General features: G+C 38.8%; 1 protein-coding gene across 4 annotated transcripts in view; it reads left to right on the top strand.

Annotated features, from left to right (window-relative positions):
* Nucleotides 1-16,859, top strand: part of IQCM (IQ motif containing M) — a 440,692-nt gene that overhangs the window by 185,069 nt on the left and 238,764 nt on the right. For all 4 annotated transcript variants that reach the window (XM_084755724.1, XM_084755722.1, XM_084755723.1 and 1 more), the window contains one exon: nucleotides 9,721-9,836. In XM_084755724.1, coding sequence (XP_084611850.1) covers nucleotides 9,721-9,836 — 116 coding nt within the window. The remainder of the gene's footprint in view (nucleotides 1-9,720; nucleotides 9,837-16,859) is intronic.

Genomic DNA, 16,859 nt, shown 5'->3' with positions numbered 1-16,859 from the left:
TGCCCGGTACCTTGTGGGACCAATAGAACACTGGTGACAGCCTCTGACTTGGAGTTCACTGCCATCAGGAGCTGTGTGTATAGTGGTGACCCCTGCAAAGACGACAGAGGAGGAGCTTCCAGCTGCAATCAGATGGATCGATCGATGGGAGCCCTGACCTCTGAACCCTGCCTATCAGGGGTCCTCACTTCTGAAACCCCAGAGTTCTCTAAGCTGCTGTGACAGCAGGCTGTCCTCTTTTCTGGGAAGGGACTACACATCTGAGTCTTGAATGATTATGTCCTACCTTCAAACCACCGAAGTTGTATCCCTGATGGCAATTTTAAAGGAAATGTTTATTTTATGCTCATTTGCCAAATGAAGTTTTAACAAAATGGATTTCCTGCTTTGCAAGTGTAAACTATTCTTTTTAGAAAAAGAGCAAAATTTGGTTTTTCAGTAATGCTTCACAAGGCACAAATGTTCCTCAAGCCCCATGCTTTCTCCAGAGCCTGATTCTGTCTATAATTTTAACTTAATTTTGCACCACATTATATGGCGGTATTTTAGTGTATTTTTCTCAGCTTCCAATTAGGTATAGTTTATCGCAGAAAAATTGATACGCAACACTATCAATCACACCCGTAAATAAATACTGACAGTTACCTGGTATTTTACTACCCTAGATTAATTGTTGTGAACTTTGGATGGATTTGTTCCTACCTTCTGTTTTCAAGGTATTTTTCCCCCACGTAAACCTGGCAGCGTCACGGAGACGCTGAGAGGTTATTCCATAGCTTAGGGCAGCTTCGGGTGTTGCAGCTTGACTTTTTTAACGGCTGGGGTCCTGGGAAAGTCTAATGTGCAGCTGGGCCCGTTTCCCCAGAAGTAGGCAGGACCAACCCTTAAGTCCCCATGTCCAACCCATGGCAACACAAGTTTCTTAAGGACCGAACGCGCTATCAGAAGCACTGCCGCTTCGCTTTCCCCGGAATTAAGGTTCTTCCATCCTTAATTTTGACTCATGACTTGCACTTCAAAGAATTGTGTGCATATTCAAATAAAAAGAAAGGTTTTCTCAGCACATCTGAGAATTTCCCCTTTTGGCTTTTGAACATTGAAGAAAAAAGTTACTTATAAAGTTTCTGTTTTGCAACTTTTCTTTATTTCAGAAATCCTGTTTTTAGTCTATTTATTGTTTCTTTTGCTGAGTCACAGAATGAATGTGAAGATATCTGAGTTCTACACCTTTGCTGATTTTTTAAAAATCTGTAACATTCCTTAGTCTTATAACTTAATTTTTTATTCCTCTACTTTTATTGGATGTAATAAACAAATGTATTTCCACTAATTACCACCTAAACTTAAAAGAAAAAAAAACATTTGCTGGAAGATTCTGATCATTTTTCATTTTCGGAAATGATTACATACCGCGTTGTCTTTATTTATAATTGTTCTAATTTCAATTTCAGTAATATGTGTGACTCCTTGGAGAGACACTCACGTCTGTCTTCACTGTGCTCTGATCTCCCCTCTCGGTTTCGTCTTTGGATGCTTATCGTCTGCTTTCCAGGAGTGCTTGCCAAGTCCAGTCACTTGGTATTCTGTGCTGTCAAACACACTCCCACTGATTCCAAACTACATTTGAAGCCTCCCATTTGCATTTTAAAAATCTCTTTGTATTTCTTGTCTTTCAAAAAGTGCTCATTTCTAATTTTATTTTAACAATTGTTACTAGTTTTTACTCTTATTTTCTTACTTATTGCTTTTAATAATGAGAATATCAAACCTGTTTCTAAAAATTTGACTCTGGGTCTACTAGAATATTTTTGGAAGAGGCTGGGAAGATGCTTTTGCAATTAAGAGCACTGGCTGCTCTTCATAGGACCCAGGTTTATTCTAAGCACTTGCAGCTCATAACCATCTACATCTCCCGTCCAAGGGGATCTGATGCCCTTCTCCGGGTTCCAAGGGCATATGGTACATATTTATCTATGCAGGCGAATACCTCATATACATAAATAAGATAAAATTAAAAAATACTTTTGGATTTAAGTTCCTTTCCTTGAACTTTAGACTTGAGGCCATATTTGCAACCCGTGGTTGCTGTAACAAATGATCAGACATTTATAAAACATACACTATCCATGTAGTTTAAACACAGACAATGGTATGAGGCTTGCTATGTCAATCCTGTGCATAACTGTTTTCTGAATAGAATCCTAGAGGTAAGAAAAGTAAGATCCGTTTCACTGGCCTTAGGTCGTGTGTGGTTCTGGTTCCTTCTTGCGGCTGGAGGCAAATCTACTTTGCTGTCCTTTCTGGTTATGGATGAGACCTGCACTGCTGTTGCAATCCCTGCTGCAGTCACTGTGCTCTAGTGTGGCTGGCATCATCTGTCATTCTGTAAAGGCACCTGTGAGGCCCACCAGGATAACCCCAGGTAATCTTTCTCTTTCCAGATGCTTATTAAGACCAATCTGAGAGATCTCTTGTGACTGAGAAGGGAACATTTCCAGGGTCAGGAGCCATTGTTGAGTCAGTTATTGGTGTTTTCCTTCATGTCACTATCAGATAGGCATCACATTCAGATCTGGGTTCACACAGCTTGTCCGTTGTCTTCACTGGGGGACACTAGTTAATATGTTTTCTCCTCTGTGAAATGGGGACAGCACCGCATCCATGTCTCTTAGGGTTAACTGTTTAGATTAGATCAGGGAGTGTGTATAAAAATTGTTTTGTAAACTGAATTTTCAGGACATGTTGAATCACATTACAATGGTGAAGGCCTGCACACAGAGAAGGGGCTCTGTTCCAAGTGAGTGATTACAGTACAATATTTGATTTTTTTTTTCTCAGCGTTACTCATTGACACATTTATTGACCCTGTGTGTGTCAGTCCCCCTCTGTTGTCAGTTCTGTGGTTTGCTGGCTGCTAATGTCTTGCTCTCCACTGTCCCCAACAATCTTCAGATATCCACCTAGAACACTTGGGCTCTGAAGAGGTAAAAGCATCATTCTTACCCCACTACTTCATTCTTAATTATCATTACCTATTAGGGGGGGTGTGAAAAATTATAATTCTCATTATGCATTACTACCAAACCTGTCAGTTCTGGCCTCTGCATGGAGATGGAGCTTTTCCCTCACACGAGCGTTACAACACAGCTTCTTCCAGAGTCAGGCTTGTTTTTTATTTCTTGTTGTGAGAGCCAAGTAGTTTTTGATAGATGTGAGCAGAAGGAAGAGGAGTCTCTTTCTTTCTCTTTCTTTCTTTTGTCTGTCTGTCTATCGTCCATTCGGAGATATTAAAACTCTCCCTACCATCTTCCAGTTGAGAATGACTTTCCTTGATTTATTTTAATTTTTTTCTAATTAAAGAAAAAGTTCTCTTCTGCCAATTGGTGCCGAATGACTGGCTTTAATTTGTTGTGACCTCGAGAATTCTTGGCTTTTGTATTATCAGTGCGACATTTTTTACTGGGACTGTAAGGACTTGCCTCATGGGTGAAGTTAACAAATAGATAAAGAAGAAATCATAGTTTTTGAATGCTCTAAGCTCACTGTTAGCGTGGATGCATCTGACAGACCTCCTCAGCTAACCGGGAACGCAGAGAGGCATGCTCCTGCGACGCCACTGCTCCACATTGTATTCTTTCATACTCAGGGATAAGCTCCCCTGTATTCTTTCTATTTTGAGACAGTCCTGTGCATTTTTGCTCTCCACCTGCAAAACAGTTATATTTAGAAGACACACAGATTAGTCTTTTGAAATAGGGCTTAGAATATAATGACCCTAAAACATGGGGCCTTCAAGTGCTGAATGTTTTTGGCTAAAGAGAGGGCTGAGGAGGCAGACAGGTCTCTCTGACTCTCTGCTGTAATCCCCTTTATCCCCAACACAGGTTATAGAAACTACACTTTCTTTCTTTCTCAAAGCAAGCCATTAAAACATATGACTTTTAAAAATCTATCCTCCTTTATTCTGGAAGTCCTTCCATGACAGGTCCCTTGTCCAGGTCATGGAGACCAAGTCAAGGAACAGACTTTGCTCAGTGCCCCCCTCCTAGTTTACCACCATTAGACCATTCTTCCAAGGTGAATGCTAATTTTAAACAGTAAGAGATTTAGAATCCTGTGCCAATGTTACTTCCATGTATCAAACTTATGTTAATTAAATTTCTCATTGATGTGATAAAATATACTTGATTAGAGACAACTAAAGACGGAGGCATTGATTTTGTCCCACTGTTTGGAGGTACAGTCTATTGTGACTGGGAAGGTGGGGGCAGTGAGAGCAGCTTTAGCATTGGTGGCAGGAGTGTGAGGCGGGTGGACACATTGTTTACAAAGCCAGGAAGGTGAGTTTTGGTGCATAGCTGATGTTTTCTTTATTCATTTCTTATTCTGCTTGGGAGCCAAGCCCTTGGCATGGCATCACCCACATCTAGGATGAATCTTCACTCCTTAGTTAAGTCTCTCTGGAGACACTGTCACAGACACTGGGGGAGGCGTGCCTCCTAAATAATCCCAGATCCAGGCAAGTGGAAAATCAAGATTAACCATCCCAAAACCTAAGAGTAAAGTGAGTTTTTCTTAGAGTCTTAAGGTTTGTGTCATGTAAAACTTTGATAAATAAACAGGATATTTTTCTTATTAAAACATTTTATAAGAGTGTCAGCCTTGAATTTCAGAATGCTGAGGAAACTATTGTTTTATTTTTTCTACTCATCTTTATTTTTCTTGAATCTACTTGGAAGCAGTTTATTTTAAACTAAAAAGGTATCTTTAATACATTTAGAATACATATGTTGTTCATTTTATTTTACAAAATAATACATATGAATTAATTTAAATGACCCTTTTAGCCACTTATTTTAAAATTCAACTAATACAGCAGATAGAATTTCGCTACCTAAGCAACTTTCTTAGGTTTGAATATTCAAATGATTAAGATGCTATTTGTCAACTCTAGCTTAGCATCCCCTTTAATTATATAGATAATCAAACTAAGAACTGCTAATTCTCTCTCCTATTAATTGTTTGTAATTACCTACAGATTAAAACTGCATGTGTAATTAACTCTAAGAATTAATTGATACAAAAGGATTGATAGAAGGGAAGCAGAATGAGCTTAGCATTAAAGAGGCTCTGGGGACCCAGAACCACCAAACCCATTTGGTTCTGTCATGTCCTAATAAAGACACATTGGCTTTTCATTGGGGCTTCCTTTCTGCTCCGCCAGAGGCAGCTGCATGGACGGTTACCTCAAAGCATTTAGTTTCTTGGTTGAATGAAACCTTGTATATGAAGTTTGAATTGCTGTTGTCTTTTGCCAATATCCAGACTGAACAGGTCTATTGTTTGCCACGTGGGGGTAAATGCCAGCTGAGACTCTTCCTGTGCTTCCTCCTTCCTCCTCCTTCCCTCAGCTTCAAAAATAGCTATGCGCATTAGGGTCCAGAAACAACTCATACCTGTGTAAATAACGGACTCAGGGTCTAGTACATAAATTTGAATAGGAATGGAAAATTAAGTAAGAACCCTTTCTACACGGAGAATACTTAGAAACTATTTTCATTATAATTGTGAAGACGTTAGAAAGTAAGAAAAGATGATCCAGTGAGACTATTTTGTCCCCCAAAATTTTATATATATATATATATATATATATATATATATATATATATATATATATATATATATACATACATACATACATACATACATCATACATACATACACACATATATATGGTATATAAAAGCACAGAAAAATTCTGTTAAAGGATTCTGTTCCCTTGTGGATTTGTATTGCATGGGGCCTTTCACTTTCATGGTTTTGCTGGTTGGTGTGCTATGTTAGTGCCAAACCACTGCTGGGATGTAGGAAGAGTGCAACGCATCTTTAGTTGTGTCTGGATTGTCCGTGAGATATACAGAAGACAGCAGAATAACGTGAAGTTGTGGCATGATAGCATCTTTTTAGACAGAGAGACTAAAATAAGAACTGAGGAGATGCAGAACCAGGAAGACATCAGTGGCAGGCATCCTTTCACATTCGCACAAGCACCACCGCGCTTTGCTAACTCCTTGTTGAACTGATATCAGTTAACTGCTCTGGTTTCTTTCCAAAATTTGATACTGCATTTCCCAAGGTGTTTAAATCTCCCTGTGTTTTGTTCCGTCCTCTTGGCTGACATCTGGGATTACTGATAGCATTTTTAATTATTCTACCTATTAATGTGTTTCCTGCTCCTGTGTGGCCTTCATGCACGTGTATGCACGTGCATGCATGCACCCTGCCTCGTGCACGCTACACTTCAGAGTCTTCATTTCTCTGTGGCATCGCCTCAGAAGATTGTTAACTCTGAGAAGAGTGCGTGATAATTCAGTCTGATATATGGCTCTGGTTTTCTTTAAACTAGAAGCTTATAACTTTGGGCTGACTTTGTGGAATAAACTGGAATTTGTTGCTTGTCACCTTGTGTGCTGGCTTCTGAGGAGGAGTCATTAGCATACATCAGCCTGTGAATGATTGCCTTGAAGATTTTAGTGGAGGCTTTACTGCTTCCTGGAGTGGAAAAGTTATAGCTATATTTTCTAGTGTGATACCTACATACTGGAGAAAATAATACATGGCCTTTTCAACTGCATGAGTCTGTCTGGTGGGTAAACAGGATAAAATATTTGAAAATGCTCTGAACTCTCCTTTAGAAATAAATTGTGTGGTATTAGTTCCATAGGAAAGTTTTATCCACTGTTGGCCAGGGAGATCCCCTGCTTTGCCCATACAATCATATTTTTCTTTGTTTATGCATTCTGAATATTAAATACGTAGTTGTTGGATGACTACCTAGCAAAGGTTATTCTTGGTAACCTTTCGTAGAACCTGTCATTTCATTCTGTCATTTCCTAAACTACAAAGAAGCATTTTAATTGAATACAAACCCCTTTGTCACTGTTCTGTCAGTACCATTTAGAAAAGTTCTGATATGTTGATATCTTGAGGTGTTTCATAGTTTCTAGCCTTACCTTAAGGTTTGGACTAATTTGTTGATGGGGAGGTAGGAGTCTGGCTACATTCTTGTGCAAGTGTATGTACAGTTTTCCAAGTACCATTTGGCAAAGAGACTTTTATCCAATGTCTGTTTTTGGCACCTTTGTCAAGAATCAGATGGCTCTACCTGGGTGGGCTGATGCCAAACTTTATTCAGCAGTGTTTACATAGCTACTTTACTCTTTTGCTAATGATCCGGAAACATGGGCCATTCCAAGTAAGATATTGTTCTGGCCCCAGAAAAGTTTATGAACTTAACTCAGAGACTGGAAAGAGATGTGTGGTTCTCTAGGGCAGGGTTCTTAAACTTTTCGACTTGCAACCTTCTTTTGCTTCTCCATTTGTGTCCCCAAGTATAGAGATCTATGAAACAGGCATAGAAATTAAATGTTGACTGAAAAATTAAGAAGAAATTTATTTTGAAACACTTCTTTGGTATACAATGTAACGTCACCATTAAAGATGAAGGCAAATTTGCATAATAATGAAATAGATGTGCTTGTTTACTTTATAAATAAATTAAATCTTGGTTGAGTATTTGAGTCTACGAGACACACAATATTGTCATCGTTTTTCAGAGTTGACGGATATTTTTATACTTATCAATGCTGAGAATGTTGCATCACATAAATTGTTTAGTGCGAATTTGCAGTAGTATTCTTAGAGCCATTTTAGAAATTGTTGAAAGTCTTTCCTACTCCCAAGCCAAAATTCATTTAATATTTATAAAAATGATGCTCAAGCCAGCAACTCAAACAGTACTTAAAAAAAAATCAGATTCTAATATAACACAATCTAAAGATAAAGTAATTCATGACTTTCATGCAGAGAAATAAAGTCTCTGCTTTTGTGATTCAGCCATTATGTTTCTGTAAGAGCAGAAAATTGCTATAGTAAAAGGACTACAGTTCATCCCATGCAATTATCTGGAGTGTGAGCAGGGGCCTTCCAGGCAACATTGGCTGGCACCGTTTGTCGCCGAGACACATGACACACAAAGTGCATGCATATGTAGGAACAAAGCTGCAGTGAAGGTGGAACATGGGCACTGGATTTTCAGTTAGTTTTAGGTTGTAATACATTCTGAAACATTTTACTGCTGCCATTTTTTTTGGTGCCACATTCAGGTATACAACCCATGGGTCATCATACATGATGTAAGAAGCTCAGACTAAGCATGTGCAAGCTTCGTAAGGAAAGGAGTAGAACGGGAATTGTGGGATATTGCTTTGAAAGAGCTAGGAAAGCATCGCCAGAAGATTAGAGAGACGAGGAATGAGAGAGCGGCGAGGAACACTGGCTGGTCTTCGTGAAGATCCAGCTTAACGTCCAGCACCCACGTGGTGGCTACCAACCATCTGTAACCCTGGTTCAGGGATCTGGTGCCCTTTTCCAGCATCCATGGCCGATGGATGCACATGCTCCACAGACATAAATGGACGCAAAGCACCTATATAAATAAAATAAAATATATCTTCAAAAAAGAAAGCTTTGCAAAAAATGTGAGGGCTCGCTAAACCTCTGTGCAGCCCTGGGTCTCCCAAAGGCTTATAAAAGCCCCAATTAAAGCAAAAGATATGTGACCTTTTTCTGGTCAACATCTTTTGTTGTTTTACTCTAATATGTTCTCTGTGAGCTGCTTCTTATTGACATTTGTTTCCACTAAAGAATTTCCTGTATTTATATTGAGTCATGAATGAAATATATGATATTGTGTTCTTTTTAAAAAGCTTTTAAACTTTTTTTTTTTTTACAGAGACCAGAGATTCTGGACCAATTAGAGACTCATACAAAAAATAAAATGTGCATGTGTATTAGGATATGTGTGCAATAATATTTGCCCTTTTATGATCTTAGTTTAAACTTGCCTCCCTATATAGGATATTCAGCTTATGATCCTATAAATAAATTGAAACAATTAAATAAATTACTTCTGAAGTCTCAAAATTCCTGTATAATAACACATAATAGATAATATTGAGCTGATATTTTCAGAAGAGAATATATGAGTAAGTATTAGGAAAACTGGAAATCTGATATCACTTGGCTTTTTTGGATGGCAATATTGAACTAATTATTCTCTCTTAAAAATAATTGGTAGTTTTTTATTTTATTTTGAGAAATAAATTATGAGGTAAATATCAAATCTCCCCAATATTTATTTAAAGAAAAGATTGCTGCAGAAATCCCATGGAAAAACTGAGTCCTCTGCTGGCTGGCCATTTCCTCTTATAATGTATTCACCTTAGTACTGTTAACAATTTCACTTACTTTAGAGCTTTAAAACTTAGTCCTTCATGATAATTTCCTGGATTTTCTTTTAATGTAGTTACACAACAGAGAAGTTTTCCTTTTATCTTGATATGTGCCATTCACAAATAGGATTTTGCAATGTTCTCGGAGAAGTGTGTGATGGGACTGAACCCATCAGCCTTCTGATGGGCACACTGGATGCAATAAAAACACAGAGCTTCACTGTGAAGGAGCTAATTAATTCACGTCTCTCTCTCTGCAAGGCTATCACTTCTCCATCTCTCTCTGATGAGATGACAAGATGTGATTTTAACACAGAAAAGTGAGCCCATAAAGATGATTTGCTTTCCTTCTTGTATCATTAAGCAATACAATTGGTGTGTACTGTTCTTAGATAAATATTATTTTAACTTCCATCACTATTTCTAGCGGACAAGACGTTTCATGACTGGAGAAGCACTACGTCAACAAGGTCTTCCCATTTGCCTCCTGACTCTGCTCAGAGCTTATCTGGAACATCGGGAATCTTTAAGGATTATTTTATGGTAAGGATTTTAAAATACAGACATGGGGTTTACTTGCTGTTTTTTTTTTCCAGAAAAATAATGGGTCAGTTTTGATGAACATACATGAGGTTTTACTGTGAACTTATTTCACTCCTACACTCTCCATTGAAATCCATCTTCTTAGCCATGCAGAAGTTCATGCCTGCAGTCTAGGCACCTGTTAAAGCCAAAGCAGGAGAATGGCTGTGCATCTGAAGCCAGCCTAGGCAGCAGTTCTGACACATTATCTCAAAATCAAAGGAACCTCACATACTCCAAGAATATTTCTCCCAGAAGCAAAGCTTTGAGCCCTTTTTATCATGCTTTGTGTAAAATTTACTAATCACCTTGACCTCTAATATGTGCATTATGTTTTATTAAAAAAGCACTTAGTCCATGGGTCACCACATGGTTTGTCCTACATGTGATTGCACATCTGCTATTTGTATTATATGAAGAAGCCACGTAGAGACTGAGGATGAAGACATCTATTTGAAGTGTGATAACTGAAGGACTGAGAAAAATCTAAGTGCAGTTTCATGACTACCCACTTACGGCTTTCAGAATGAAGACTCTAATACAGAGCATGTGGATCTAGGATCCGGCAGTCAGGGTCTTTGTTTTGGGTTCTTCTACAAGAGAAAGTCCTGAGATGCTGCTATGTGAATACCACAGGAATTCAGCTTTAAACATCTTTAGCACCAGTTCTTTAAAAATGACCACAGCATTATGACACTGCATCTCAGAGACCCAATCTGTGTGTCTTAGGGTGGTTACAGTCTGCCCCGTGTGTGATTACGTATGGCCTGTCTTTTATCCTTTATCTTTTTATGTCAATGATTTATTTATTTTTCCTCACTTTCCATGTGCAAATAATGACGGTGAACAGTACTAGGTTGATTAAACAGACCCAGGAAGTTAGACATCAGGGTTGGTGGCCTACATCTTCCGAAACTTTACTTGTGAATTCAGAGCAGCCAGCTGCCTTTTGTATGGTCCTCCCTGGGCCTCTCCTCTATTTACATGGATCCTGGTGTCTCCTATCCTTAGCTTCCTAAAGGGCTGTGTATCCAAAGATTGTCAGACAGAGGGCTGGAACTCTAACATGATCGAAGAACACAATATAACTCATAATTTTGTTAGATAAATGGAATGCTTCCTTAGGTTGAATAGTCTTTAAAATTTTTTTATTAATTTATTCTTGTTACATCTCAATGGTTATCCCATCCCTTGTATCCTCCAATTCTTCCCTCCCTCCCATTTTCCCCTTATTCCCCTCCCCTATGACTGTTCCTGAGGGGGATTACCTCCCCCTGTATATGCTCATAGGGTATCAAGTCTCTTCTTGGTAACCTGCTGTCCTTCCTCTGAGTGCCACCAGGTCTCCCCCTCCAGGGGACATGGTCAAATGTGAGGCACCAGAGTACATGAGAAAGTCATATCCCACTCTCCACTCAACTGTTGAGAATGTTCTGACCATTGGCTAGATTTATCTTTGGGTAGGATACATGGGCCATGGTGTACAGGTCAGAAGACAGCATACAAGACTTCCTTCCTCCCTATACTGTGTGGGTTCTAGGGTTTGACCCAAGTCATCAGGATTAGCAGAAAGTACCCTTATCCATTCACCAGACATAGTTCTTAACTTGCCATTTAAAAATGTCTCGTTTTTATTTTTCCTGTAACCACACGTTTAACATTAAGTCATATTTATCTTATAATGCTGATTATGTTACTAATTCACTTTACTAAAGCTAAACTTTTTACAACTCTGTCTTAGGTATGGAAATTATATGAATGTTTTTTATCGGAAAATATATGAATGTAGACATGGAAATTATGTAAGCATAATTTCTTGAAGAGAGTTAACAGTCTTTGTTATATATTGCTTATGGAAGACAGTTCTTAATCCACCATTGTTACAGTTTAGAAGTGAAATATCTCCTACAGGCATGTGCATGTGACATGTGATTCCTAGCTGGTGGCCTTTTTTTGGTAGGTTGGCTGACATTCAGGAAGCAGAACATGGATGGACAGTGGTGAGCCTTATGGTTGTAAGTTGGTTTTGGCCCCCTGTGCTTCCTCACTTGGTGACATGATGTAACCAGTTGCCTTCTTTTTTCCAAGTATATGAGCCAATCTTGCCACTAGGTCATCCCTGAGATATAAAGTGTACCCTTTCAGACCATGAAAAAAAATCCTTCCTCTCCCAAGTTGCCTCAACCATTTTATCTTGGTGATATGAAAATAACCAGCATAGAAAACTAGCACTGAAAAATGGAGTCACTGCTGTGAAAACATATGTGGTCCATAAACCTCTGGGGGAGGTTTGTGGGGGGGCGGATTGAGAGCATTTGGAGCTTCAGGCCAGAAAAGCAGAGGCTGGCTCAGTGGGCCTTCCAGCAGAAGTGCAGAAGACTAAGGTGCTTCTAGAAACGTGGATGTGAAAGTGTTTGTATGAAGCTTTAAAGGGGAATGGACTCTACTAGGGACCTCCATGTCCTGAGAATGCATCTGGCTACATTCTGCCCTTCCGTTGAAAAGCTGATGCTGAACTAAAATTTAATGAACTTTGTTTGGCAAAGGAAATTTCAGAGCATTGTAGCATTCAAGTTGTATCTGCATGGAGCATCTGGCTTTGATCCTTTCCCTTCTGGGTTTCCATCTTACTCTGGTCCAGTCATTCTTTCCTATACCCTTTTCCTCCTCTGGAGCAGGAGTATTTTCTCTGGCCAGTATACAATGGAAATCTATACCTTTATTTTTGGTACTGCAGGGGCTCCCAGTTACAATTGCCCTCAGTCTCAGAACTTTAGAGTAGTGCTGCAACTGTAGACATCTTTGGAGTTGTATAAATATATTTTGTCAGTGTGAGATGGCCATGAGCCTCTGAGGGCCAGGCTAGGACTGTTGTATGGCTATTGAGTTACCTCACAGAGGCTCATATGTCAGAATACTTAGTGCCTGCTGGAGGCACTGTTTTTGGAGATTATGGGACCAGCAGAAGGGGAAGCAAGTGGCTCATTGAAGTGGCTCTATAGGTTATAGCTCAGCTAGATTCCAGAACTACTTCCTGAGTGCCAAAGCAATGCTGATGCATAGCATTCTCACCACTATGTTTTTACTGTCATGATGGACTGTTCTTTCCATGAACCATGAACAGATGTAAATCTTTCTTCTCATAAGTGACTTCTTTCAGGTATTTTAGTATGGCGCTGATAAAAGTAACCAATAACCATTATTAAAAAAACACTAATCATAGTATATGTTTATACTGCTGTTGTTATCTAATAGGGTATATATTTTAATGATTATATATCATTATAAAATAATATGCCTAGAAAGCTATTTTTCATGTATCCTATGAAAGATGCAAAAATAAGCTTCCTCTTTTAACTTCTCTGCCTGCCCTATTGTAAATAATAATTTGGAGACTACTCCTAGATGTATGAAAAAGGACATTAAAAATTCTAGGGAGAGAAGCACCTCTGTCAAGATTATATCATACTTGATTGCAGAGTGCTTAACCTGCAAGAGTGTTTACTCATTACTGAAGAGCTCCAGAAGCTGGTGACCATGGCTGTGACATAGTACCTGGCACTTCTAAAGGATGCACCTGTTTAAAGTGTATGAGGTACAAGGATCTAGAGAAAAGGGGAGCAATCATAAGCCTTTTGTATAAGTGCAGTTAGAGGTAATTAAGGATATATCTTATCTTTGCATACCAACTACGTGGGGTATGTCTCTCTCTTTCTCTCTCTATCTCTCTCTCTCTGTCTCTGTCTCTCTCTCTGTCGTGTGTGTGTGTGTGTGTGTGTGTGTGTGTGTGTGTGTGTGTGTGTGTGTGTGTGAAACTAGAGAGAGAGAGAACAAGAAGAGATGGAGACAGGAGTTTGAGAGATTGTATGCCTGTGTGTTCTTGACATGAGAGAGAGAGAGAGAAGAGAATCTTGAGACAGGAGTGAGGAGTAGGGTAGAGTTTGAGACAGGAGTTTGAGAGTCAAGCTTTCAGATTTGTTTCTGATACCCCGGGCTTTTTTATTTTCATTGTCAGAAGCAGGTTTCATCACTTAGAAGTGGCTTTTGTTTTGTGTAAGGATTCTTCTATCTTACAATACACTAACATTCCATGTAGAGATAAAAGAACAAGTTCTAAGCTTATTTCATGATTTAAAGAGTTAAAATTATTACAAAATTGCTTTATTTAATTATAAAAATGCATATCCTAAGATTTCCTGTTTTAAGTATTTGTAAGACTTTGGCTGCGTGCTAACATCCCCGAACTCCTGTATAACTGCTGCCACTGTCCGTCTCCAGAACATCTTTGTTATCTAAAAGTGTGTGGCTATAATCCCTGTTAAGTGCTAATTCTCCTGAGATCCCAGATGCTACCACCCTGCTTGCTGCCTCTGTGACTCTGACTACTAGAGATGTCTCAAAAGATCATTCTGGATTATATTGTCTGTCAGAAAGCACGTCCTCTATTGTGATGAATAATATTCCACATCAGAATGTATGTCCATCAACTGACGCTTGTGTGTCTTTTACCTTTTGAATATTCCTGAATAATGTCACTGTTAACATGAGGGTTCACTTGTTGCCAAATCTCTACTTCTGTTCTTTTGGAGAACATGCCAGAACTGAGATTGCTGAACCACATTGTACTCCTAAGTATAATTAGTTGAGGAGTCGTCTTAATGTTTTCCCAGAATGGCTGTATCACTTAAGGGGTTCCCACCAGTAATGTCCAGGGACTCCAAGTTCTCCACATTCTCAGCACACTTCACACGCTGATGGTGTTAAGCAGTGATGTTGATGTCAAATTGCTTAAGCAGTTGAGAATACAAAAGGAAACTGAAAAAAAAAACCAGTAGAAAGGCAGCTGTGTTGTTAAAATAGAGTAGAGATGAGACAAAACAGAACTTAGCTTATCATTTTGTTGTGGGGAAAATCAATATATACGTGTTTTGGATGTTCTTAGAGGTATTTAAACCTCTTGACATTTGTAGATGACATTGTCATCTACAAATATGCTGGGTTGTAATCATGGCTATCCTGGAATGCATTTCACACAAGAGCTTCTGATTAGATATTGTAGCTACAAACTGACTGCTCTTATTAAACCTTACATGGTTGAATAAGAAAGTCATTGTGGACATGCTTGTTTTAGGTTATAAGAATACTATCATTTCTAAAGGTAAAATGTTTTTGGAAAACACCTTTTATATTATCCTTATATGTTTTACTTCTAATTTAAGAATTCAGTAATTATGATCATCATTTATATTTAATGCTTTTCTGTGTTAGAATATGCAATTATTTAAAGCAATGACACATGGATTCCTAAAACATTTTTTATATAGTGTAAATAAAACCTGTGTCCTTGAAGAATAGCTAATTCAGTTATGTTTTATGGCCTCAGAAAAATCAAGATACTTATGGCCTTAATTATCTTGAAAGATAATATTATCTAAGATAAATGAAACCTGTGTATACAATATCTCATAAAAACAAAAATGTAAAATTATTTTATAATCATATGGGAAAATTATTGTCTCCAAATTTTTTCCTTCAACTTCATGTTATAACTTTGAGAATACATGGAACGGTCTTAGAGAGTACAGACCTAGGGTGCGACAGTTACAATAGACAATGAAAAGAAAAGCAAAACAGACCTTGGGTACTCATCAGTGATGAGTATCCACAGATATAAGGTTTAATGGATGTCTATTTATCACTGTTTTTATTTATAAGTGTTTGCCTATATGTACACACACACACACACGCACACACACACACGCACACACACACACTCTTAAATGCCTGATGACAGACACTACAAAGACCAGAAGAGGGCTGTGGGTCTCCTGGAACTGAAGTAAAAAATAACTATAACCTGCTATGTGGGTGGTGAAAGTTGAAATTGATTCCCCAGCAAGGAAAGTATGTGTTTCTAACCACTAGGGCCCCTCTCCATCCATAACCTGTAACATTCTTCAAAATGGTTAGAATTAAGACAAGTACTGACAGAAGTGCCTACCTAATCATGGGAAACAGAAGACAGCGGAGAAACGTTCTTATTCCCTGCAGGTCATGCATGACTTTTCTCGGTTGATTGGTTGATTCATGCAGTTGCAGTGGCTCTAGGGTTCCAAAAGGCATCCATGAAAGGATCGGGTTCACTTTGTGATCCTTAGAGTGATGGCATGGGAATTTCCCTTTGTTCATGTGCTCTAGAATGAAGGTGTTGAGAAATGAAGATGAAATGTGCCTATGGCCACTATAGAGCCATGAGGCCCTGAAGCGACTCCTCGTCCCAGGGGCAGGAAGAAGCCTATTGCTGTAGCGAAGCCCACAGTGAAAGGAACGTTAATTTGGAAGTAGAGGGTTAGTAGCAAATACATCTTGGTCTCATAACTGGCTGCATTAGAATTACTTCCCAGTTTTTGTATTTCTTTTTTTTAAAATTTTGCCAACATCAAAATTAATTTTACCGATATCAGAATTAAGACTCTTAACAGTCACTGGTCATTAATATCTCTCAACATCAATGGTCTCAAGTCTCCAATAAAAATACACAGACTAACTGAATGGATGCATAAACAAGATCCAACATTCTTCTGCGTCCAAGAAACACATCTCACCCATAAAGATAGACATTACCTCAGGGTAAAAGGTTGGAAAAAATATTCCAAGCAAATGGTCACAAGAAGCAGTTTTTATATTTCTATGAATATGAGAAGGTGCATGGGCACAAGTGTACACATGTGTGTGGAGGCCAAAGATCAACACTGTATGTGGACCTGACCATTTTGGGCAGATAAGCTTCCAGCAAGCTTCAGGGATGAGTCATTCATAACAAGCAGCTATCTCTAGCTGGCATATCAGTCACTCTCCAGGGCCGGCCTCAGGGCCAGGAGGGTTCTGTCAGTGCCAACTGGACCTGCTAGGTTGATGAAAGACGGGGTGGGAACTGAGAATGAACAGGAAGTTGGTTGGTTAGGGAGTTGGCAGAAGATTATG

This window comes from Acomys minous (assembly GCF_964271855.1).
Source record: "Acomys minous genome assembly, chromosome: 14".
Lineage (NCBI taxonomy): Eukaryota > Metazoa > Chordata > Mammalia > Rodentia > Muridae > Acomys > Acomys minous.
Note: the sequence above shows the minus strand (reverse complement) of the source record. Positions and strands in the feature narration are given on the sequence as shown.